The sequence below is a fragment of the Idiotropiscis lumnitzeri genome, chromosome 10, assembly GCF_059441095.1.
Source record: "Idiotropiscis lumnitzeri isolate Australia: NSW breed Sydney's pygmy pipehorse chromosome 10, RoL_Ilum_1.0, whole genome shotgun sequence".
NCBI lineage: Eukaryota > Metazoa > Chordata > Actinopteri > Syngnathiformes > Syngnathidae > Idiotropiscis > Idiotropiscis lumnitzeri.
In genome coordinates, this window is record NC_142400.1 from 15,876,998 (window position 1) to 15,904,430 (window position 27,433).

General features: G+C 38.8%; 1 protein-coding gene across 1 annotated transcript; it reads left to right on the forward strand.

Annotated features, from left to right (window-relative positions):
- Nucleotides 1-27,340, forward strand: LOC148329499 (neurocalcin-delta A). Its single transcript, XM_088306483.1, has 5 exons — nt 1-307; nt 18,604-19,010; nt 23,949-24,054; nt 25,477-25,596; nt 25,852-27,340. The coding sequence occupies exons 2-4, from the start codon at nt 18,633-18,635 to the stop codon at nt 25,572-25,574; spliced, it is 582 nt and encodes a 193-aa protein (XP_088162609.1). The 5' UTR covers nt 1-307; nt 18,604-18,632; the 3' UTR covers nt 25,575-25,596; nt 25,852-27,340.
- The last annotated feature ends 93 nt before the right edge of the window (nt 27,341-27,433 follow it).

Below are 27,433 nucleotides of genomic sequence, written 5' to 3' on the forward strand. Positions count from 1 at the left end.
ACGTCAATCTGAAGAGGCAGGCAAGGGAGCGTTAGCGCGAGCGCGCGCATCTGTGTGTGCGTGTGCGTGCGCGTGAGTATGTTTTAGCAAACCCGCTTGCTTCAACGAGGAGTAGCTGGAAGTCTGTGTGTCTCTGTCAGTCAGTTAGTCAGTCAGTCAGTTTATCGTTTGATCCACATTGTTCTTAAAATTCTTTTTGTTTTCCCGTTACTATTCTGGCCTGTTGCTTCCTCTTCTCCCTCCACAAACTTAGTATACAGAGTGCTGAGTGATGGACTGTTAAACTTGTACATCGCTACGAAGTGAGGTAAGCGCCATGCGTATTTGTGTGATGCATTTTATAGTGACTAGTGGTTCCGTTGGAAACCACAGCTTAACACTGAAAAGGTTTCTGCTTTTTGTTACATAGCAAGGAGATTCCTACTTGTTCGGTGGGGGACATTCAATGTTTAACCGACTGCATGCATTCCTTATTAGCCTGCTTTTGGTAAATTTTAGTTCATAAGGGCTTAAAATAGTGATGATATAATCCTGATTGCAAGACAAGTTGCTTTCAGACTAAAAAAATCAGCCTGGTGGTTTTTCAAAGCCGCTGCAGGAAGTTATGTGGGGCCGGGGGTTGTATGCTAAAGCGAGTGTGATCTTTACGGGGGCTGAGAGTGTTATGCGCTCTCTAGCCACGAGTGATGGGCTGTGCCACATGGCTTTTCCTCTCAAAGCTTTCTAATGTTAGTGGCGATCGTGGGCCGAGCTGTTTCTTCTGCCTGCGAGAGATTTAGAAGACGGAAGGGGGCTGAGCAGCTGCCACCTGCCCCCCTTTGGAGAGAATGATTGGCATGCGGTTCATGTCTAAAAGTATTCATGTCAATGTTAATATTTATGCAACCAATGGTGTAAGGGTTTAATTTATCTTGATGAGGGTCACTCTGAAGAACCCCTCCTCCCTCCTGAGAGACCTTCATCCACAAACCCACTTGTCTCCCTGTATGCCTCAAAGGGATCATCTCGATGGTCCGTATTTCACTAACAAGTTCAATTTATATATATATATATATATATATATATATATAATGTATATATATGTATATATATATATATATATATATATATATATATATATATATATATATATATATATATGTATATGTGTGTGTATATATATGTGTGTATATGTGTTATCAAAAATATCTATATTAGCTTGGATTTTGTTTTGGAGAAATCAGATAATAACTGCTCTCAAACTGCCCCTTTCTAATCAGCTATATAACCACGACCCCCCCCCACCCCCCACGTCTTGGTGAGGGTCAGGGAAGGAACCGGACAAATTCTGTCCATTCCAAATCGTTGTAAATACTTAGCTAATAATTTCAGAAAACTGTGATCGGCACAAAAATCCACCCCATTTTTGCACCACATATCCTCACTAGGGCCGCGCGGTGGGTGAGATGCCGTGGGTTTGATTCCGGCTTCGGCCTTCCTGTGTGGAGTTTGCATGTTCTCCCTGTGCCTGTGTGGGTTTTCTCCGGGTACTCCGATTTCCTCCCACAGTCCAAAAACATGCATGGCAGGTTGATTGGACACTCTAAATTGCCCCTAGGTGTCAGAAATGGATGGTTGTTCATCTTTGTGTGCCCTGCGATTGACTGGCAACCAGTTCAGGGTTTACCCGGCCTGCTGCCAGAAGATGGCTGGGAAAGGGCTCCAGCACGCCTGCGACACTTGTGAGAAGACCCACAACAGATAATGGATGGATATATAAAATTAAAGCTCACCCAATTTCCACTTGCTAACGTCACACACACTACCCTGTAGGAAAATTAATATAATGCCTACTTATAATATGGTCGTCTCGTCCCAATTTCGGTGCGTTACAACTAATAGTCGTCACTAAAAAAAACCAACTCAAATCATGACAGAATTTGTCAGGGGGGTGAATTAATGCTGACATAATTTTTTACACAGAGACTATTAAATAAGTGCAATTGTTCAGCCCAATCGTGTGTCCCTTTAAGCAAAAGCAAGCTAGCCCACAGTTAGCCCAAAGAGGGCGTAAAGAAAGGGGAAACGTTGACAAGTGGTTCAATCTTCCAATAAAACTCCCCACTATCACTCACTCTTTTCTTTTCTTTGCTTTCCCCATCTGCTGTGAGACAGTTTTACCCCCAATCTCTTTCTCGCCATCCCCCCTCCTACGTCGTGAGGGCAGACCATGCAGCTGGCCATTGTGCCTAGTTGAAGGTTTATATGTTCACATTCCCTAATTCGAGGAGATTTGTAGCATTTAATTTACTGTATTTGTCCCATAGTAACCACGGGACTGCACGTGTTTTCTTCACTTAATTGCAGGTGGCAAGTTGTTCAGAATCACTGGTTCATGTCAATATTTTCACTAAGAGAATGGACAGAGTACATGCTTCTGTTTAAAATACTTTATATGTATTGAGAAGGAGGTCGCGTAATACCCCGCAATATATTGTCGTTAAGAATATAAATAGCAGTTGTTCGCCCAAATAAACCACCACCGCAGACAGATAGCATACTAGGAGCTTTATCAGACGTCCTGCAGAGTTCTGCGCGGACAGGCACGCGTGCATGATGTAATTTGAGCTAACTTATGAAATGCAAAAAAACAGTTAATGTCCTGTTTCTTTAGAAAATTGTATCTGGGTGCTGCATAGTGGTGGGTCACAAAAACCGATGCAGTTATACAAATGTTAAAAGATACTCCATTTTTTAATTTTTTGTCTGTTAATACACCAGTGTGTACAAGCGCTTTACCAAAAATTATACCCATCCATCCCTCCATTCTCTGTACCGCTTACATTAATCCTAAAATATACTGTTATCAATGAATTTCAAATGTACTGTTTTACCCAAAAATGACAGGAAACGTCAAGTACATTATTTCTTGATTAATATGTCAGTTTTTTACTTGCCTTACTGAATGGAGAAAAAGCTTTATTTGTGGTTATTCAAACATAACTACGGTAGACTTTTTTTTTCCTGAAATGTATTTTTTCCCATATAATATTGCATATAGGATGACACGGCGGTTGAATGGTTAGCACAACCACCTCACAGTGCAGCAGTTGTGGGTTCAATTCTGGCTCGAGCCGTCCTCTGTGGGTTTCCTCCGGGTACTCTGGTTTCCTCCCACATTCCAAAAACATGTATGGCAGGTTTATTGGATGCTCTAAATTGCCCCTAGTTGTGATTGTGAGTGTGACTGGTTGTTTGTCTTTGAATGCCCTGTGATTGGCTGGCAACCAGTCCAAGGTGTACCTCACCTACTGCCCGAAGACTGGATGGATATACGTACAGTTAAAATGTCAGCTTCCCTCAGTGCAGCAGCTTTTTGAGCTCCCAGGATTAAGCCTTTTTGCAATAATGATATCAAAGCCGATTGCAGTTTCATCTCAATGCTAATACCGTGTATAGCTCGGATGAACTATATACTAATTTAGAGAGAGTTCAATGACAACCATCTACGTACTCCTGCCTGACGTCTCCTACGAATGGACCGGAACACGCCACGTGCAAAAGCGGCATGCCGTGCCGGATGATTAGCTCACCTAAAGGCTAACAAACCATTGATTGATTTTTCCTCATCAAGGTTCGCTCAATGGATAATAAAATAGACTTGGCCGACTGAGCCTTCAAGATCAATGGACGGCAGCTGTCTAAAGCCCACCGTAATGCCCACTCTGGGACGCTGTATCTATATTAACAAAGGTTGGTGCACAAACAATGGACTTATAGGGAGCTATTGCCCCGAGGAACTAGAGAATTTGAGTCTTCGATGCTAGCCACAGTACTTACATCTCAAGTCGATGGCTGTTTTTAGCACAGTAGTTTAGATAGCTCCCAGACTCATGCTCATGCTAACACTGGCGAGGCACGACGGGAGCGTCACAACTCCAATAGCTCCAGACTATCCAAGCACCCAGTGGCATTATATGTGGTCGCAAGTGATTTTAGCCATGAAAAATTGATGGGACACTCTCAACAGCATGTCGCCATACCAGCGCGGGGGGGATAACACGCTGGAGCTGTGTGTACACAGACACACGCGGTGCATACAGATTCCTCCCCCGCCCCCTCCTAGCTTGGGGCAAATCCCAAGCTACCACATACTCCAATACTGATGGCCCTAGCCTATAAACCATTGGGAAAACGGTCCAAGCCCACAATTAGGAGCGTCTACTTGGCCCAGTGATATTGCATCTGTGCGTCAAGACTTTTTGAAGGGCACAAAATGGCAAATGTACAGGTGAGCCGCTAATCTGGAAGGAGAAGTAGACCTGGAGGAATATGCTTAATTACATTTTGGGCTACATCCCAAAATGTGTTGATGTCCTCATCCCCAAGACCATCAGTATCTCCTGCCGAAGTAAGAGCAATGCTGAAGGCTCGGGATGTTACTGCGCTGAATAATATTCATACATCCCTTATCTGTACCGCTTGTCCTCACAAGGGTCGCGGGGGGCTGGAGCCTAGCCCCGCTATGTTTGAGCAGTAGGCTGGGTACACCCTGAACTGGTTGCCAGCCAATTGCAGGGCACACAGACGAACAACTATCCACGCTCACGCTCATACCTACCGGCAATTTAGAGTGTCCAATCAATGATGATGATTGCATGATTTTGGAATGTGGGAGGAAACCGCAGTACCTAGGAAACCCACGCAGGCACGGGGGAACATGCAAACTCCACAAAGGAAGGCCGGAGCCGGAATCGAACCCACGACCTCTGCTCTGTGAGGCCAACGTGCTAACCAGTCGCTCACCGTGCCGCTCGCCCTGAATAATACTTACTTTTCATTTTGCTCAGTCAATGAAAGGACTGCGTATTAATTCAGATTTCCAAAATCAATTCAATTCGATTGACAAAGGCCCGATACGATTCATGATTCAATTTGATTAATATCCGATTCAGTTGGAAATTTCAGAGATTGAATTTTACTTTCATATGGAAGACATTCTAAGAAGCAAAGTTGCAAACAAATGAAAAGGAAAATCAATTTGATTTATTGATCGATTTTATTTTAATTTTTTTTTATATATATTTAATTTTTTTTTAATCCCAGCCCTAGTGCTCCGCCCATCCCAATGTTGGTAAAACCAAAAAAATTCTTGAATCCTTGATATATTATCAGTGTTTTTTCAAGACTTTTTGGGTTAATTAAATATTTTGTTAAATTTTTTTTCAATGCATTTATAATGGCCTTGAATTTCAAGCGGATTTTTGCTAGTGGGTCGGCCCGGTTCATATCCCCCACAAATAGCCGGTCTCTACTGTATTTTATACGTGCAAACTACCGTGAACTAATAAAAATACATGCATAATGCAGAGCTGGAGTATTTACTGCAAATATGGTTTGCATGCTACATTGACTGTCGTTTAACTTCCGAAATGATATGAAGAAAAATAGCACGTTCAGCTGAACTTCAATGCGGTATCTATAACATCCTGTTTTGTACTTAAGAGGTTTCATGTAACACCAGTGGAAACTAACATGAAGGCAGTTTATGTAACCAGTGATTTATGACCACAGTCAGGAAGAAAGAGATGGAAAGAAAATCTAAGTGACAAAGAAAGGAACTTAACAGATAAGAGAACAGACACATACTAAAGGAGTAATTTTCAATCAGATTCTGTTAAAAAACTGAATGTTTTCGTCAGATATAAATCATGTGTTGTTGAATCCTCCAAAACGTATAGTAGACTCAAAAAGTCCCTTGCTGTGTTGACTCTCTTAGGCCAACCACATTCCATTTCGCGATGCAAGTCGACCTCTAAGCTGTTCAGAATATGAAACAACTATAGGAAGTAATGGGATCTGCAACTAATTAGTTTCGTAACATTGTTTCATTCTTAACTTTTAAGTGTAAAAATAAGTTAACCACCATTGGCATATCTCAACTAAAAAAAAAACTCCAGACAGTAATGATAAAGTTGATTAGAATTGAGCCTCAGTGACAACATGATGCATTAATTTTTTTTCTTTAAATTTAAGATCTTTTTAAATGATGTGGCACATGCGCACGGGGGCGTGTCAAAAGTCTCTACTCATCCAAAAAAAAAAAAAGTTTTTCAACAATGTGAAATGTTACCGTTCAAATATTGATCAACAAACAAAGCCAATCCCTCTCATTGAGACAATTTTCAATGCATTCCACAAATGCTAAAACTTGCTTGTCTGCCATTGTGTCAGTTACTTAGCCCTTTGTTAAGCATAGAATTCAACACAATTCACTGACCTTTCATAGTTTCCTTCCTTTGTCAGCAAGGTCATCTTTTTTAAGCACTTTTCGAGCTCTTTGTAGCAGCTGCGGCAATATATGTAAGTTGCCAAGTGCTAAATAATTATATTAATCTTTTTGAGACAACCATTCGTAAGTGTAGTTGTAGCATGTAACATGCAGTGTTGTTCACTTCTGTACTTTTACACAGCAACATTTTAGATGTGCAGTTCAATGAGTTTTAGTTTGTTTGCTACTACATGATTCGAAAGTATAAGAATATTGTGGTCACTCCCCAAAATCTTAATCTTGGCTGGGAATCTGAAAGTGATTGTAAAGAATTATTTTTTTTTTAATCAGAACATTATCTGTATGGATGTAAACATTAAAAAATGTACAGTTGATGAACTGTTCAGCTCAAATCTGCTGGTCTTGATTGTGGTCGAAGACAGGAAATATGGTGGATGCAGTATGTGCAAATGAAGTTGAAAGCTTTGGACAAGCATTTACTATTATTGAATTTTTTTCATGACCTCAATTTTTTTTTCATTCATTTAAAAAAAGAAGACATAAATATATAAATACAAATGTTTTACGAGTTAGAATAAAATGGAGCAGAAAGAAGGCAGTCTTATTTTATATTTCCTGTCTCTACCCAGAAATAAGTTACAAAAAGGGAAAAAAAAAGCGTAATTTTATAACTACCTCATTTACAACAACAGCAAAAATAAAACGTTCACGACGTCCTTGAGCCTACGACATCCTTGTGAATATCTGAACGCTAAGGCATACCAGATAGTTAGCGGGCATAAAAAAGAAGGCCTGTGCAGTGCGGAGCAGTGTTGCAGATTCCGATTTTTTTAATTGTAGAAGTCCACACGATTATAGTATCCAGCAACAAAAGTAAAAGTGCAGTTAAAAAGGAAAAGGCATCAGTCGTCATCATTCTCCGGCTGCCCCGAGGCGATTCCACGGCGATCGGGTTGGGTGACCGCAGAGGGAGCCTAAGCTTGGCTCTCATTCACGTGAATGGGACTGAAAATTTTCACCCCAAGTTCCAATATTTATAATTGTTTTTCGAGTTGCGGAGCCTTCTGTTTGTTGTATGTTTAGTTTTTTTGATGCGCCTTTCAATATCAGCCTAATTTGCAAAATCGCAACCGATACAAGTGACATTTTTTTTCCCCCCAGTATCTGGCTGATAATTATCGCGCTTCCCTAAACGTGACCCTAGTGAGGGTAAGTGGTTCATTCAAATATATGTACTGAAGCTCAATGGCATTGTTTTACTACAGAATGCACGGTGAGCAAGAGATGAATTGTGCTTCCTCAACCCAGCCAGGTGTGATCAGCCCCCACCTCGTGTCAAAATGGCACATTGCCTGATCAAAGGATTGAAATTAACCACGACTACTAGGCTCATATTTCTGACTTGGTGAATTGGAACATAATGGTGATCAGTGTCTGTATGCCTAATGATGACAGACAAAGGCTGCAAATAAAGATTTTTTTTTAAGCACTTTGCAAATGGTTCAGGTCATTTTAACACATCATGGCTGGGCCACTCTGTCGACCGTCATCAGGCTTATCAGGATATTTCACACCGGCCTGAGCTGTATGATCACCATACTCAGATAATATCACTCTATAAATGCACATTAGGTTCCCGAAACTGCGTTAGGTCAAATTGGAAACCCAAGGAAAGTTTGAAGTACACTGCAGATACCGAGTGAGTCATATACACAGACTTGTAATAACCTGCTTGACGTCACGTACATCCCTGATGACATTTGGAATTGTTCTACTGTCCAGTGTATGAATAACATTTATATAAGGCATATTGAGTGTTACTCTTTTTTGATGTCAGCTAAAACAAGTGATCATGTATTCCACCGAACCTCACAGTTACAACATTCCTGTTTCGAATGCCTGGTCATTTAGGCACCAGGTCTTGTTTTAGAAACCAGTCATTCTTAAACAAGTGTGGGCTTCCCGTCAGTGAATGGCAATAATTAATTTGTCGTCAATTGTTTAAAATCTCCAATATGAGCAGAAGACACTCAGCAAGCCGTTAGAAAGTTATGGATGTGGTTTTAACAACAACAAAAAAAAGACAAGGAAAATGATGCCAAACTTTCCCAAAAGTCGAAATTCTTGCAAGTATGACTGTGAATGGGGAAAATGAGGGAGAGTCTAGTGTGTACAGTGTGGACGACGCCAACCAGCAAAGCACAGAAGTAAACCTGGGAAAAGAATATTGGCAAACTCGGCTTCATCGACCACAAGAATTTCAGCCTCAAAACTATAATTAATGCATGTCAAAGTTTCTCCAGCTACCTTATCTTAGCTTAGCTTTCTCTATCAACACATGCAAAGTGACATGATTATTGAGGCAAATGTGGAAAAAAAAAAGAGCGACGGAGTGTGACAGTCGCGGGTGGATCTTTTATTTCCCAGCAGACCATCGCAGTTGCCTAAATGGCCACAAGAGGCACAATGACCTCTGCAAGAGCGCATGACCTCAGACCCCCTGGTTTATATACATTTACTTTTAAGTGGGTAAACACCCTCTAATTCTGTGTTAATTTTCCATTATTTAAACATTTCCTGAATTATACATTAATACTTAACAGCAGAGAAACTGATTGAATTATTAGGTCAACAAAAAAATTACCTTCCGCAGTCGTTGAGGTTCTTATCTGTCTGTATGTGGTTTACATTTGGTAGCGGTCAAAGTGAAGTTGCACCCCTGGGGACAGCCAGATGGGTGAATCTGTCAAAAGGACTGCTCCCAACTAAAATGGCCAACTTTAAGGATTTATCGTTTGAGTTCTAAAGTTGAGACCCTTTTCAGATACTTTGCACCTCATGCGTGGGCCCTAATTAAACAAGCGTTCCTCAGCACTGTTGCATGTCTTTGCTCTTTCTCCTCTTTGCAAAGGCGCCATCCATGTAATCTGTAATTGATGTGCGTTGCATGCAGAGTGACATTTTTATGATGGATGCAAAGGACTGCTGGCCTTGCCTCAGACTCTTTGTCATTTTGCATTTGCGTTCTTTATACGGGCGGGGGGGCATGGGTCATTGAACTGAAATCCCAATTCAAGTGGTTGCCCAATGCTCAAAGGGGTCGCCTGCAGATAAAAGATTCCATGTGCCACATGCTGACATGGCTCATTTTTAAAGGATCACCCTGGCCTATAGGCTCTCATGCATTTGTGGGACCTATGGGAAACAGATGTTCTATTTTTATCCACAGAGTGGAATTCCCACACACTGAAATGTCATGCTGAACACCAGCGAATGATAAAAAAGATGATGTCTCTGTTGCTACTTTCTAGACTATATTTGAAAGTAAGGTAACCTTGTTATAAAGCGTTCAAGTCACCATAAAACAATCATGTTGAAAACAAAAAACGAAATTATAACATGACTATTCTGGAAATATTTAATTTACTGTTACTCCTTTGAAAAGCAGATGAGATATTGTTAATATAAAATATAAGGTGTTGTTTAATAATTGCGTTTAAAAATCAGCTATCAAGAATAATGTAGTTATTATTTTGTTAAATGGTGACTAAGTTTTAAGACTGCCTTTGGCTCAGGGAACACCTAAGCAACGCTTGGATCCTTCTGAAGACGCTCAATGTGGCAAAATAGAGGATGAGACTTATTTACGAAAGGAAATATTTCAAATGACAGTGAACCTGTTGGGTGCTGGATCTCAGATGCACTGGCGTTTTGCTTGTGGAGATCTTTGACAGGCATTCAGACCTGGGATGAAAGACAATAGATTCCTTGCTGAATAGTATCTTTAAAAAAAAAACGTTACATCAGGTGAGTGCAGTGCTTTCAGAAATGCAAATATCATAAGCTGACAGACCCCAAGATGCTTTTGTGAACAACTCAATTTTAAAGTATTACAGAGCTCTACAACTGCTCTACAATTGCTGTCTATTAATGTGCTTTTCCGTATAAATTGTGGCCCGGTCTCTTGGGGAAAAATGGAGGAAAATAATGATTAAATGGAACAGAAGCAGCTCCAAAAGATGCCGGCTCACCGGGCATCAACTCTTTGTGCCAGATGGCTAGTCCAGTTTTAACCATAGACAACCCATCCCCGATGGCAGGTAGTGTAACCATACTCTTACTAAGAATTCTTTCTACTTCCTCCCGTAGTCAAAAACATGTTTGTTGGGTTCCTTAATTAATGTAGATTAGTAATTTTGGTGAATGTACAGTATGTGGATTGTGGAGTGCTGACTTGTGTGCATCCTGTGCATCACCTGATATTAGATCTGTGACATTATATTTGAGCGGATTTTGTCATGGAAAATTCTGCCGAGACCACAAGTTGGAATTTAAGGTTATTTCCATCCGGCTTGGGCAGTTTAGATTGAGCTCAGAGGTTTCTTTCTCATCAGAAATAATCACTAATATAATCATTTTTTTATTATTATTATCATTTCCTTAACTTTTCGTGAGAAGTCAGTTTTTCGTACTTTCATAAACTGGGTTAAGATTATATCATTATATGGTTAGCACGCTAAAGAACATAACGTTAAGTCAGGATGTCCAGCATTCTGTAGTTTCAGATATCCTTTTTATTTATTTTTTTTTTATAAACCTTTCAAGCACGTCCCAGTTCCTTGGAGTCATCCTGTCTCCTGACCTCCCCTGATGTGACTTCCGTTGTATTGGTTATTTTCCGTGATGCTATATCCTGTTTCTATATTTTTCTGCACAGGAAGCAAAGCAAGCTCTGGTCCATCCCTGGAGGAATACTTAATGAGAACCATCTCTTGGTTCAGGCTTTGCCTGAAGACTGCTCTCACTGTCTGCCACAATGAATACACTGTTTAGTTATGTGTAGCAAACACATCTTAATGTCCGTACACTTGCTCTAGTTAAGTGTCAGACTTTAACTTGGCTCATTTTGGTACCAGTATTCCATTGCACACTATTGATTGATCCATATATGAGCAGGTGCTATCCAGGGCACATTCAAATATTTGTTATGTGCCGAGCACACTTGACGTTATATGTTGTGTTGCTTTCATTAGTGTCATTACTTCCCTGGCCGCACAGTTGGATGCGGTCAGCCTGACCTTAACTCGAGAGATTTTAACTCTGTATGTGTTGAAGAATGAATGCAGTCATTCCTTTCAGCAATTATTAATGCTAACTTACACACTAGATATTGGTGCACCTTCACTATGTATATATTTCAATGTGTATGCATAAATTAGTTTTATAGAAAAATATTTTTTTTTTTTTACTTATTGTTTTTAAAATTAATTGATGATGTATTTTGTATACTCGTGTGAAAAGAACAGTTCAAAGAAGTCAACCATACACTGCTATTAGAAAATTTAACTAGAGCAGGTCTGTCGAAATGTTTGCTGGTTTGACTATTCAACAGACAGCACACTGTATGCGTCTTTGTATCTGTTACACTAACCGAGGGTGCCTCAAGGGTCCATGTTGGAGCCAGTCCTTTTTTATGATTGGGATTAAATTATGACAATAAGGTGCTAAATTGAAATTGTGTAATTCACGTTTTTCTGCATATATGGCTGTTAGAGTAATTTCTCGGACGACAAGGCGCACATAAGATCCTTTCCTTTTCTCAAAACAACAGTGTGCCTTTATAACCCGGTACGCATTATCTATGAATGTCATTTTTTTTTTCAGTATGTTGTCTTTAATTCAAATTCCTTCCTATTTACTTTCACATTTACGTTCACGTTCACATTCTTATCCGCATCTAATCGCCAGCAGGCTTACATGTTTTTGTCATACCAGAACTGGATCTACTTCCTGCTTCCGTGACTGAGAATCATGAGAAATGTAGTCCTACTTGCCTTATACTGAAGTCAGAAAGAACACGAGCTGAGCGTCATTTGCGAAGCGTTCCCAATGTTACAATGTGGGACAATATCATTGCGGTCTGGGGGAACGAAAGTCAAATAACAAAAGACTAGGCAAGAAGGAGCAGGCTTGAATAATAGGGGAGTGAGGAAGTTTGTTCATCTAATGAGTGGAATGACTTGTTTACAGCTCTTGAAGTGTCAACCAAGATTTCACAGCCAAAGTAATAACACAACCACCAGTCACTAAATTGACTTGCAGGACTTTTTTTTTTTCGACTGGCGTGTAGTTTTGTATGACAAACGACAATGTGTGAGACCCGGTCTAAACCCAGCATAATAGTGCTAAATCTATCAAATAAACACATCACAATAAGTAATAACTATTTCACATACAATGGACCTTATGATCCGCTGCGCTTTATGAAAGGAAATGTGCGAAAATTGACTGGTTCATTGATTTTGCAAATAACCTGTTGCACCTTATGGTAGGAAAAATATGGATAATCTATTTTCTGAATTGTCCCATTGCCGATCTTGGCCAGGAGACTCTTGAAAAATGTAAGGTTTTCTTGGTTAATTATTGCTTACCTAAAAAACAAGTGCATGGAAATTTCAGACCACAATTGTATAAAGGATTTTAATCTGATGCAACAGTTTATGAAGGCCTCACGGTGTGGTTGAAAGGCAAGTAGAATTTCTTTCCCCCATTGGTCTTAAAAAAAACAATGACACATTGTTTTGGGAATTTTAGCAGTTTAAACTTGTGCTCACATTCATCTTCACAGCAAGTGTCATTCCATGCAGCGACCACATGCCCAATTGTCATATCAGGCCGACCAGAGCCACAAAGACTAACTCATCACTACCAATATTGGGAGTACAAAGCAGCGAGGAAGCTGAGCTGATTCCCGGCTGTTACATTCCAAAATAGTTGTTGAGTGTGACTCAGTTGAGTGGGTGATGAATCCACTGGTACTGTATCCTTCACACCCTTTTTTCTTTCTCATTACATCATTTTTGTGGCAAATACCACACATCTTTTAACGTGTGGTTTTATGTTTTTTTTCTAGTTCATCATCTTTAGCATAAGTTAAAAACTGTAATCTTTTTAATGATGATAAAATTGAGTTTTTTCGCCTTGCTGGTTCCGTCTGTTTCCCTGAATCAACGATGCTCGATCGCCTACTCTTCCTTTTGCAAGGTCTGTTACTATGGCAACCTAATGAGGGAGGAAGAAAATTTAAAGGTATGTTCACCCTCCATCCAGCTACTACATGGTCACCAGATTCTCATCAGAATTTTTCAAGGAGTTTGACCTTTATGGGCCTGCCGTAGCACATATGACTAAAACATCATTATCCAATTCTTGGTGAACAGATGCAAACACTGTGGTATGGAATTAGTAACAAATTCTTTTTTTTTTTTTTTTTCGGATCATGGACGAAAGTGAGGAAAAAATTTTTAAGACAGCCAGAATTAGGTTTGACACTGTCACAATTTGTGTTAAGAATATTTCTTTAATGCTATGAATGTGCGTGAATTTTCTTCTTTTCAGCACTCAGAGTAGATTAGAGATGTGTATTTCATAGCAGCGAAAGAAACATTTCTACATAGAAGAGAGAATTGATTGTGGGGACTGATTTTGATTGATGATGATCTTTGACTTGTGAACTGCATGTGTGCATCCCAAGGTGTCACAAGTGACGATTGACCCTTAGAGCTCACATGAACAACCTTTGGGCATGTTTGGATGAATACATATCATTTTATAAACTAATAAAAAAAAGGACTGGATCTCATAAAAAATGTATACTTACAACTTCCTCTCTCTGGATCACAAAATGGCAAACAAAGATAAAAATGTATACAATGAACCACCATTTATCACGCAGGATATATTCCAGACACATGTGTGATATGTGAAGATCTGTGCGGTAGTGAGACCGTATTTATAAAAAAAAAAATAAAAAAAAAGACAACATTTTGAACCAGATAATGTTTCATTTAAAAGATGCCCGTGCATCGACTCATTACTCTATAAAATATATCAAGATACTTATGGAAATGAAAAGCCACATTTGCAGTGCTGACAAGTTTATTCATATGGAAAATGACAACAAGAAACTCAGTGAATCAAATACACATTTGCCACAACTAGCCTTATAGTATACGTTGAAACACCTGCTGTGTGCGTGATAGCTCGTGTGCGTGCCACAGGTTGAGATGCGTTCAGGAGCATCTTGGAAATGCATATAACCCCATGTTAAAAAGGAATTAAATTGTATCAATTTCTTTAAAAGTGCATTTCCGGGAGGTAGTGTAAATTAGAAGGTATATATTCCTCTATATACTGTAAAATCCTGCAATTAAAAAAAATGAAAAATGTAAACTAAAACGTTGCTTGAAATTCCACAACCTAGCCGGGGCGCAAAAGATGAAATGTGATATTGCAGGGTTTCATTGTCCATATCTAAATTAGCCCTCAATCTGGCTTCCAGGAAAGCAGTGAAAAGTACTGACTTTGTTGTTGCGTAACCCTAAGACGCGTCACTGTTGCCGTGGCATCCAATGCTCTTAGCCAACACTTATGCTAATTGCTATACAGTATTTTAATACATAGGTTGGGGGCTTCTTCATTTAAACATTTTGTTATGCCTTTGTTAAGCCTTTTTTTCATTTCATGTGTCATGAGGACTGTATTCATCACAATAGGACTCACCTCACATACCTTCACCCACACATTGCCTACACACCCACACGTGAAGACACACACATCACGAAGCCCCAGCCTCTGTTTTAACGAGGAGTGAATCCATGTTTTAGTGGATGAAATTGTCAGTGCATTCAGCCAGAAATCATGTCAATGGTTATGTGATGTGAACAGTATGTTGCTATGGTAACTGTTTAAAAAATGCTTCATAATAGAGGGGAGGTTGCAGTAAAACGGCTCGTGAATGGAATCAAGGTGCAAGAGAAAGAGGAGTAGCATTGAGATTTTTGTGGATGTAACATGATGCAGCATCTGTGACTGTCTATTACAATGGAATACTAAAATTGCAGTAGTCCTCTGATTTCTTGGAATTAAAAAAAAAATTAAATTAAATTTAAAAAATGGCAACATAAATAAATACATCTGTGCCCTCACGAGTCAAAACACGGCCATCTAATTAATATTGCATTTGTGGAATATGAGACAAGCTGCGAAATCCACCTTTTTCTAGCCATCTCAGGTGGTAGCCATTTTGTCACTCTCTGTCACCTGAAAATGACAGTTTTTCAGGGCTGAGGTAACGACCAAACACGGCTCTCCTTTTTTCTGAAGCTCAGTCATAATCGGTTGCCACCTGAACTCTGAGCAATTGTGATGTTATTTTCAGTGGACAGAAAGTGACAAAATGGCCACCCCCTGTGATGGAGTAAAACGGGTGGATTTTACTGCTTAACTCTTAGTACACAAACGCAATATTAAGCAAAATGCTTTGTTTAGACTAATGGGGCTGCATTGAAAATAGTATTGTAAAGAACATTTTGGGGTTGACTTCCCCCTTTAAATCATCATCTTAACAGGTGAATGTGTGAATGTGAGCGGTTTGGTTGGGCTATCAGAATATAAAAGTAAGTAATACTCCCCTTCTTTTATTAAAATTAGATTCAGAGCCAGACTAGTTTGCATGATAATCCATTTGATTTGAAACAACGTGATTGATTTAGCAAAGGAATAAAAGTGTCCCGATTTGATTTAATACGCATACTTTGTCAGAGCTGCAATGACATTGCATTTTCCCTTGTAACATTGGAAGCGATTTCACCAACAAAAACATTACCATGTTTGGCTGCTTTGCATGCACTTCTACAAACACTAAATTTCCCTTTTGATGTTGCTTTAGAGAAGGACTAACAGATGTGTTTGGCAAATATGCAACTATCTCTGGGAGCATTGGCTGGGATTTTACACGCAAGTGCTTTCCAAATTAAGAGCACAACAGAGCTAAATGCAATTTCATTAATGCAACGTGTTACCATGCAAGCCTTAGGTTTACAAATTGGGGGAAATATTACAGATGAAAATCCTGTTCCACTAAAATGTCAATATTCTTTGATAGCCCCTGTTACTGTCAGTGAAGATGTTGGTGAACATTTGGGCACTGCCTTGAACAAACGGAAAGATCCAGCACAGTTCATCACACAATCTTCAGTTCCCCATCATCGAAATGGGCGTCTCTTACTGTGAGTCAACATCAGGAAATGGTGCAAAAGGGTCAACTCAACTTTACCAGGAATCGTTTCTTTTTACATTTGTAACCCTTGTCGTTGCTGATCATGCAAGTGACCCTGTGTGAAACTATGCTGCGGAACGACGCCAACATTTGTTCTGTCCCATCGCTTCCCCAATACCACAACATTATTTACAGAGGTGGGTGGAGCAGCCAAACATTATATTCAAGTAAAAGCACCGTTGCATTAGAATTTTGTAAGCACCAGGCAGATTTTTTTTTTATTATTATACAGAATATCTTTTTAACTCATTCACAACCAGCCCAGTAAAAAAAAATGGATTTCGACGTATTTATCCGTCAATGGTATTGAATGAGTTAATATAGACAACCTTTTCCACAGATAGGTAGCTGTTCTGTTTTGAAGTCCATCCATTTTGCGTCCCACTTATCCTCATTAGGGTCACGGCAGAGCTGGAGCCTATCTGTAAAGTCAATATAGTTTTCTTTCATTTCACTTAAATGAGTCACATGTTGCTTCTGTGTGGAAACTGCGGTGGAGTCATGTGACTGCCAGTCTGGCTCTGTTTGATTGGTCAAATGAAGTCAGAGGTCACTATTAGTTATCGTGGTTGCCTGAAATAGTCATCTGACAAAAGTCTCTAGGAGAAGCCAAAATGTAATACCTTAATAAAAATACGAGTAGAATTGTTGCTCTTTGTAAAAGAGTAAAAGCCATGTTTCTTTTTAATCAAAGCACTCAAGTAAAAGTAAAAAATGTTGAATAAAGACTAATCTGAGAAGTACAATTTCCTCTGTGATTAACTGGCGACTAGTTTAGGGTATAGCCTACTTTTCATTCTGATCAGATAGGTATTTATCAATTTTTTTAAATGTTTATTCATTTCTTTTTATTATTAAGGTGTCACAGCATGATGAATTTGTATATGGCTGTAAGTCAGCAGTGGTTCAATTCAAGTAAACCAATAAAATATTTTATTCTTGACTTTAGAAAAAAAAAATCTAAAATCTGATATTTTTCAGTCGATACCGATCAGCTGAAAATCACATGATTGGACCCGATTTGAGATCTCATGATCAGAGCGGCACAACTAAATAAGACACAATCAAGCTTTCCAGCACTGCGTATAAAATAAACATTTCAACATGCAGGTCACTTGAAAGAGTTAATTTTTCATTTTGATAACTTAACAGCTATATAAAAGAGTTTTTTCACCATGAAGTTGTTTTAAGATCAATACTATAGCTACACAATACTTTGGGCGTATCTTAGTGACCTGTCATCGAAGACAAGACACTTTACTCACCCAGAGAAAAAAGGCTTTCTCGACTTGGCATTTTACAGAGGTTGTTCTGTGTTAATGTCAAAGCTAATCTAAAGAAAATCGAAAGATATCTTTTAATGTCATGAAGTAATATCGTAATTATTCATCTCAATTACATGTATAGGAGCCTGATCATTAACGCTTGCTCGTACCGTAAATTGAAATGCATCACAAATTCGCCTACCACTGCGAACGGCATGACTCAAAACTATCCTATTAAAGATTGCCATGAAATTGTTGGTATTCTCATTGGTGTTTGTTACGTTTGAATAGAATTTGACAAGACCATTTTCTCCTCTCTAAGTTGATGATGTAAGCCTAAATCTCCATCTAAACCTGAGTTTAGTGTGTGTCGAGTCATTTTATAGACTACTTAAGCTCATGTTGGGCATATGGTGCCAAGTGTACTCTGTACACAGAACTAGTTTCCATGTAATGTTCCATCGGTTTGTAAAAAAGGGAGGGATTATATCCTGTTAAATGTGAAGTATAATAAAAAAAAAAGCAGCACTTCACCAAAGCCACTTAAGGATACACATTTGAATAATTTTTACCTGGGAAACAATGGTTGGAAAAGTACAAATTATTGAGAACATTTAAAAAAAAAACTAATAAATAAATTATATATAATTATAATTAAAAAATGTGCAGAGATGTTGCCCATTTTATCCCTCCACTTCTTCTTGATCTATAAAAGTCGTAGATCTGATCTTGAGGATAAATGAAAATTGACCCCTTGTCTTTGTGTCTATGTGCATATTTGAAGATGTGTAAATCAAATGAAAAAATGTCATGCATACATGGTTGTTTAAAACGCAAATGACTTCCACATGCCTCACACAAAAACTGGGATCAAGGATGTCAATGCACATATCAATCTTCTCTGCATCCGAAATTCAAAGCTCCTAATTTTCTGTGTCCTCCAACAGTGAGTCTACTACTTAAAGGACTGCCAGACATGGGGAAGCAGAACAGCAAGCTTCGTCCTGAGGTGATGCAAGACCTGCTGGAGAGCACCGACTTCACCGAACATGAGATCCAGGAGTGGTACAAAGGCTTCTTGCGGGATTGCCCCAGTGGAAACCTGTCCATGGAGGAGTTTAAGAAGATCTATGGCAACTTTTTCCCTTATGGAGATGCCTCCAAGTTTGCGGAACATGTCTTTCGCACATTTGATGCAAATGGTGATGGGACAATAGACTTTCGGGAGTTTATTATCGCTCTAAGTGTGACGTCACGTGGCAAGCTGGAGCAGAAGCTAAAATGGGCCTTTAGTATGTATGACCTGGATGGAAATGGGTACATCAGTAAATCTGAAATGCTGGAGATTGTACAGGTGAGTAAGTTATCTCTATATTGTGTACATGAGCAAGAATACAGAATTAACAGTAGTCACTTTAATTTCCAACTCCTATTTCATCATAGTTGCTATCTAAGAGCTTGTTCACAACATACACTAAATGTTGCATTAGTCACGACAAAGCTTGTCATAACAGTAAACCTCAATATCTATTAAAAAAAAACTCATTGAGATGAGGACAAAAAGGATTTGCTCCAAGATGAGAAAGAAGCTCTTATATTGACGGAAGTGCAGGAGTGCATTAAATCTACGCACCACCAGCAATGAAAACTTCTATTTTGTAAGAAGAAGAAAAAAGCATTTATTTTATGAAAGTGGTTTTAGCAGGCATTAATTTAATGCGCGCTTTGAAACATGGCTTTTACGCTCACATTAAATGGAACTAGAAGGCATTTCCTCTGTGCTGTGACTTAATAATATATGATTCTAAGAATAATATATCAGTTTATGCTTTTTCTTTCATTATAGTTCATCTATCTAGCTCTCTCTCTCTCTCTCTCTCTCTCTCTATATATATATATATATATATATATATACACACATACATACGTACGTTAGGGAACAGTGCTCCACTCACCTTTGAAAAAGAAGTTGAAGGAAAGGAGAGAGCTTGAATGGCATTTCCTGTACTTGAGCTCCAAATGTAAACACCATCACATGCAAGAGTCCTCCCTAAAACATATTAGACACATTGTAACAGCAGCTAAGTGGCCCATTTTGGCTTCACATTAAGTCAAGAGACACATTGCCTTGCGATAGTCTAGCACCAGACGTGGTGTGAATTTGTGCAGATGCAGACTACACTGAGTTTTGGCATATTCACAGACATGCACACCTTGGCACAGTTAAAACGTTTTGTGCCGTTTCGGGCATTACACAGCCCACTTTATTCAGCGCCAATCAAAGTGGCTCCTCTCATTCCCTTCTAAATCGGTGCATGAGAGGCATAGTCCAGAAAGTGACGGAAGAAGAAACTGATTTCCGAGAAACCACTCTGGAGGTCGTAACAAACAAATAAAGTTAATAATGTTGTGACCAGACCAAAGTTGAACGTTTCTGGACATCCATATAAAGTCAATGCAGTTCATAAAATGGAGTTTTAGTTAGTTTTCATTTATCCTCTTTTATTTCATTGACAAAAATGTCTTTAGAATTTTAGTTTTTGTTTTTTCGTTAATTTTCATCTCCGAAAATAACCTTGGTTACTACCTGGCCTGAAAAAAAGTGGAATGGAAAAGCGATCTAATGGACAGAACCAGTCTATTTTGAGGTACAACCGGTGCAATGGAAAAGGGCCAACAGTCTAAAAGGTTTAATGTAATTTACGAGTCGTCATCATTGAAGAATTACATACAGAATTAATAACCTTTTATGAATTCATTAAGCAAACTGAAAAGTGATTTAAATTGTGGTGAAAAAAATCATGTGAAATTCACTGAGTTGAAAAGAACATCATCGTTACATCAGCGTAACACTGATTATATTTCTTTAATCAATGCTACAGCTCACTCACAACCCCAACGAGGGAGGACGAGCGTGACAGAAAATGGATGTACATATTTTTGTGTGACATTGAAATAGTGACTCAAATCTAACTTTACTCATACCAAGCACAATTAACACTTATAAAAACTATCTTGACTACATGACATGAAATAGCATTTTAAAAGGTCCACTTCTATCAATTCGGTTAAATTATTTTTTTTTAGATATCTTTTGATCAATTTTGCAATATGATTTGATTTGGACATGAGCAAGATTCCCTTTTACCAAGCTATTTTCATTGGTCATAAATAACTGTGATTTTGAACAGTCTGCTTTCATTTAATATTAAAAAAAAAATAATACTGTCTGTAAATTATCTTTGTGCTATATTGAATTTCTGTTCTCATTAATTTGATATGGAAAGCACCTTTCCTCTGATTGGTTAGTTCCTGATATGTGGGGATCTTTGGCCCACCATGTCTCTTCATTATGTTGGCTCTGTTGGTATTCAGTGGAATTGTGCCTGGCGAAAGTTCGCCAAGGCAGGACGACAGCCTGGTCCCTCCGGAAGATGATTTTTCCAGCTCCGCTGTGGTACCGGCGGATACACTGAGCTCACTGACAGGGACTTGAGCAGCGGGAACAAAGCCACATTGTCTGGCTGGTTCACAATGCATGCTGAACTTTTTTTTTTTTTGTTAAATCCAGTTAAATAGTGATTGACAGCCACCTGAAGGCACTCAATAATTTGTGTGTGAAAATGTATGTAGGAAACGTGTTTGTAGCATGTGTGAAAGTTATGTTGACCAAGCCATCCTCCACAAGATGTGCTAAAGACAGCACACATCTGGTTCCGAAATGCTTAGGAGTTTTTTTCCTCAACACCTCTGATTGGTGGTCCAATACACAGAAGCAGACAAGCGTTACAATGGAACTACAGTACATACAGTAAAATATGGCTACTTAAAGTTCTTTCCAGTTAGTCGGAAATTTGTGGTGCTATTAATTAGCCTTAATAAAATTAACCGTTAGCCAAACTATTTAAAGTTTTGCCTAGTTGAACTTGGCAATAACAGGGATGGTGCCTTTTACGCACCCGTTTTAAACCCCATTACCATCTGGTGCACAGAAGGGGCTCGCCAATTATATGAACAGTCAATATCGGATGAACTAATGTATTTCAATTTGGACAAACATTTAAAAACGCTAGTAGGAAGCAGCTGGACCAACGTTTCTCATCAAGATTGTCTTATCAACAAGTAGTTCTGTTACTTTCAGATCATGCTAGAATTGATTATCCTCATGACTTTTCCGGCCAATAATTGCATAACAACAATGTAACTTACAAATATATTTGTACTGTAAATACTGTATTTCTACGGCTTACCTGGTGCGGCGGGTGACTGTGTTTTGCTCGTTTAAGACACAGAAATGGATTTGTTGTGTATGTGCTTTTGGCTGGATTTATTGTTCGATCAATGCCAAATTTGGAAGAAAGTGTTCTGGTTGGTTGGCCTGAGCTGTACATGCAGCGTGAGGGTGGGAAACAAACAAAAAATGTACAAAAAAACATTTTTTTAAAAAGGAGTTTGGAACATGGCTTGTAATTTGTGGTCCAAACTATACGTCCATGAAATGTAATGTTTGGTGAAACATTCGGACCAAGACAGAACATGGAGCACACACAAAAGACATAGCAGCTGATTACAAGTAAGACTCGAAAGCCTCGGGGTGAGAGGAGAGCTCAGCTGAAAAGACGCATCAGATGGCAGAGTGTCATATGAGCCCAGATAACATCCAATTAAGACAAGAAACTGAATTCTTGGACTAACATGGCCAAAGACTCTTTTCTTTTCCTGCAAAAAGCTTTACCATCTGATATTGCAGCTGTGTCAGAGCAATAATTATAGAACAGCTTTTAAAGATAAAGGTTAGAATTTGCCTCGGAAAGAGAAAGACCTTCACTAATTATTTTACCGTGAATAGAATACAATGTTTTCATTTTGATTGTACCACTCCAATCAAATAAAAGGCCTGAATCCTAAGCCTTCCTTTAAAGTGCAATAATTATCAAAAGAAGTCTCAGATAATAATCAGCGATCATCCTAATCAGTGGTTCGAAGTTGTCTGAGTTTACTACTTTGACAGCTATGTTCTAAAAAAATTCCGGTAAAAGTGTTTTTTTCTGCTCATGACAGCTGGGTTGGCTGGCGACCACTCCAAGGTATATCTGAAGCCAGCTCAGATAGGCTCAAGCTCACCCACAACCGTAATCAGAATAAGCGCTAGAGGAAATGGATGGATGGCTGTACATTATAGTCCTGTTGTGTTTTTCAGAGGTGACCGGTGTCTGAATGTGATTTGTGATTGGTTGGGTGAGGAAGGGTGTGGGCTGACTTGAAGGACCAAGCTTGCCGTATGTTTGTGGGATAAAGGCTTTTGTTTTTAGCAGCATGAAATATTGATTTTCACAATGAAGGTGTTATTACATATATAATATCCGAGCCTCTTATCCTCACAAGGGTCGTGGGCGTGTCCAAAACCACATGGATATGTACTGTGTACTTACAATATAACAAGTAACAATAACGGTAACAGTTTTTCTTGGCACTCGGTTTTGTGTTGCTCCAAATTACAGCCACATGAATAAGACTTGCTGAATAAATAATGAAATAGTTTAGTAGTTTACAAGAGATGACAACTTGATGCTGATCAGCTCTTTTGTGCCCCAGAAGATGAGCTGCCCTGACACTTTGTAATAGGGAGCATAACCATCACCTATATAAAGCACTGTAATCATAATCAGCCCTCTTCCGTTCACGTGTCAGCTCTCATTCTCCTCTTGGCCGCCTCTTTATTAGAGGCAGCAAGAGTGGGCCAGATTTCAGTGTTTACCACTGAGCAGCCTGCAAGGACAACAGCTCATAGTTTTGTATGTGTGTACACGCGGGTGTGTGTGTGTGCGTGCCTGTGTGAGCGTGTTATCAATGATTATCCCGAAGTCGAGGGAAACATTTTTGTGTCCATTTTGCATATAAATTCCATGTATTGCAACCTCTGGTTAGCAGATGGGAAAAGAAACTTTTTTAAAAAACAAACGACACTTCAAAATCACCTCAGACATCTTATTGGGATAAACTGATGCATATACTGTGGAGGAGCATCACAAATTTGAAAATCTTAGAAAAGTCTGTTCAATTCAAAGAGCAAAGCTCATCCATTCATATATTGTATCTATCAATCCAATCTAATCTATCTACACACTGTCATGTCATGACATTTTATTTTTTACCACGTAATGGTTATCCCTCAAGTTGAAGAATGATTGGTAAAAGTTTAAGCATAGCTTATTTAATATGAATGACAAACTATTCATTTCAATCAAAATGATTTGAGTTACTGACCAACCATCCGTTTGCCTTCATGTAGGCTATTTATAAAATGGTGTCCTCGGTGATGAAGATGCCAGAGGATGAGTCAACACCTGAGAAAAGGACAGAGAAGATCTTCAGGCAAATGGACACCAACAGAGACGGTAGACTTGAATTATTTGCTGCCCTTTTTTTTGTTAACGTGACAAAGTTTCCGGGGCAGTGCAGTCAAAATACCCCCAAAGATCAAGAATTTTCAAGAATTTTATAATGCCTATATTTAGGCTTGTTGACAATGTCTGTTTTGAAGGTGAAACCATGTCTTATGCAAGTGAGAAAGGGCTCACCCCACCCTGTATATTGTTGGGCCGATGCAATGCACTTTGAGGCCCTAAACAATTCCCCAAAAAGGCAGAAAGAATTATATTTAAATTCACGGAGGAAGCAATTCATCACCCAGTGGCCAAATTACACCTTTCAATTAAGGGCAATACATACAAAACACAAATTGCACAGTATTATTAAGTGCACAATTATGCACAATTTTTAGAATATATTTAGTAGTCTGTGTTAAACTTTTTTGATTTTTTATTTAATTTTTTTTCATCACTTTGGTATCGTTTATGTATGCGTGTTATACATTGTCCATTTACTATGCAATTGCATTGACACATCCAATTCACATCTGAATTGTATCTGCATTTAGAAATCGATATCCAATTCGTACATTTTTTTCTCAACACCACGGAGCAAAGAATAAATAAATGTATAAAAATGTAATTCTATAATTTGAACAATGTAGTGTAAATCCAGCCTTTTAGTATTTAATTAGGTGGAATCAGACACATGCATTTGAAAGTGCACGTGTGTCAAAGCATGTCACTGCCAGCTGCTTTGTCGGCCGTCAGCTGTGTTCTTCTGACAAAGCTGCCTGACTTTTAAAGCGATACTCCAATTTGAAGCGTTGACAATTTAATTCACACAGAGCTGATTTTGATGCAACTTGCACACTCTTCAGTCTTGCATTCATGCACTGTACTGTTAATCTGTCAGGACTCTTAATCTTGTTCTGACAGCTGGATTTACACTGCCTGGTACAAGCAGGGGCACAAATACCTACTTTCGGGGGGGTATGCAGACAGGCGCAACCCCCACAAAAAATAAAAATATTAGCAATTTCATTTTTTATATGTATCCTATAATTTTGGGGGGAATAAAAATCAAATCTAAAAATATTAGAATGAAACTCGCCATATTTTGGAACTCCGCGATCTGGTAGGCCACTGTCAGGCTGCACCGAATCACGCCTCTTTGGTGGTTATCCACACATTTCGAAGTTAGTCATGGTGAGTGTGTCAGAAGCCTAGAAGGAAGAATCCCCACACTTTGAGAGTGTACAAGAAAAGCATGCAAGTAATTCACTTAAGCGCAAATGGTAGAATATACCCCTTGGTGACCTGTGGATTCAAAATGTTACAGTTTTAAAATGGGTTGCGGTGTAATTTGCTTAAAGAAAAAGAAAAATCATAACATGAAATTACATGTTACAGTTACATGTTTAAACTGATAACACTTCTGTGTTTTAGGAAAGCTGTCCCTGGAAGAGTTCATCAAGGGGGCGAAGAGTGACCCCTCCATCGTACGCCTGTTGCAATGTGACCCCAGCAGTGCTGGACAATTTTAAAGATGAAGTATCAACTTGACTTGTAAGGCTCACGTTAATCACTCAAAAAAAAAAAAAACACCAGGTAGATAGTGATGTGCATTTGTGACATATCCTGTGTGCTGTTGGAAACTTCCTTTAAAAAAAAATAATAATAATAATTTTAAAAAGTACTGGTACTTTCATCCTAAAATTTTATGGAAGCCTTATCAAAAGACATTCGAACTTTCAAATGTTGTATTTGATTAAAACTTCCACCTTGTTAGTCATACTTAGCAAGTAATTCTGTCTCCTTTAGAACTTCTCTGGGTGATCCGTAATGCCCTTCACCCTCCACTATGGAGAAGACTGTTGATGAAGAATGTCAAGCATGTGACGATGAAGATGACAGGCCTTCAGTATACACGGAAGACGCCAAAGCTGTGCACAACTCCCAACCCACTTGCAGTTTTTCCTGAATCCGGGGCAAACACCAACTGCCAGAGAGCTTCTATTGGTTTTGAAAGCCCAGTGATTGCTATCAACAGCGTCATCGAGAAGATTTCCACTAGGTTTGTATATACACTGGTGTTTCTATATCCGTGTCCTCGCTTGGTTTGGACCGCAGAGGCACGAAATGTGCATAGTAGAGAAAGGTGCACAATAATGAGAACCGCAAAGGCATTCTGATAAAAAGTACTTTGCCTAAGCAGGAGAATTTATTCTGCAGAGCAGACTTCAGAACAAGGATATTTGATTTCTTCTTTGCTACATTATGTGAGAATGTATATTGATGTATATGGTGAAATACGCAAATTTGTTTCTTTGCAAAAAAAATAAAAAATGATATGCTCTTATTTGCATGTACAGCACTTGCAAGGCCACAGAAATGAAAGGATGGTTTGAATGCCATTGAGCATCTTGAAGAGGATTAGCAGATTTCTGCTCTCTAGTTTTTGAATACAATGTAGGGATATAAAAAAAGCGCAATTTGTAAAGCAAATCCAGCCCATTAATGATTGTACTTTGTCAATTTTGCGTCTTTGTGTTCATGCTCATGTGGGCTTTCCATCATAAAAAAAGAGAAAAGAGAAAAATCAATTTGCTTAATTTCAAATGTTTTCAAATGCTGCATGTCAGATGGGATCAATCACTACTCCAAACACATATGCATGGAGCTTATGCCTGTGTGTATTTATGACTGTTGTGTGAAAAAGAGTCACACATGTAGATCTGTGTTTCTGTTCTCCAGTTCTGTATTGTCAGGATCAGTACTACCAGTAGTCAGTATTATTGAAACCACTGTTGGATTTCTGTTTTAAAAAGTTGGACAAATGCGACTCCGAGTGGCGCCTTGCCCCCCTTCATCATGGAGGAGCCATTTCACTTTGGCGTGGCTTTGGGGCTTGTATTGAAGAACTGCTGTTTTTATTTTGTACCATGCAGATAAAAACATAATCACTCCATAAACTACTGCAAAGATATCCCGAATGGGTTGCTTTTATTGTGTTTGTGATTTATTTTATTTTATTTTTTTTACAGGACTGCGCCAGGTGTAACTTTTCTCTAAAATGCAAAAAAATGAATAAATAAATACATATTGTGGTCAAGTGCCAAGTAAGAAACATAAGCATTATTGTAGAAATGTATTATGTACATTTGTGATCTGTTCAATAGAATGTTTGTAGTTGTCGCATTTTTGTAGGTTTTGTATGGTATCCTGTGTTAAATGGCTTACGTTTGAGAAATACAGGATTCTGATTTTGGTCAGCCTCAATAGTAAAGAATTAAATTTACAATTTAATGTAGTCTCTTGTGTCTGGTGTTATTATGATTTTGTTTGTAGACTGTCAGAATCCCTCTTGATGTTAACCGTTTGTTTGAGTCTAGGGATGCTACTA

Coding starts and splice junctions, on each gene's coding strand:
- LOC148329499 (XM_088306483.1), top strand. CDS start 18,633: ATGGGGAAGCAGAACAGCAAGCTTCGTCCTGAGGTGATGCAAGACCTG. Junction 19,011..23,948: donor AAATGCTGGAGATTGTACAG/GTGAGTAAGTTA, acceptor GCCTTCATGTAG/GCTATTTATAAAATGGTGTC. Junction 24,055..25,476: donor AATGGACACCAACAGAGACG/GTAGACTTGAAT, acceptor TCTGTGTTTTAG/GAAAGCTGTCCCTGGAAGAG.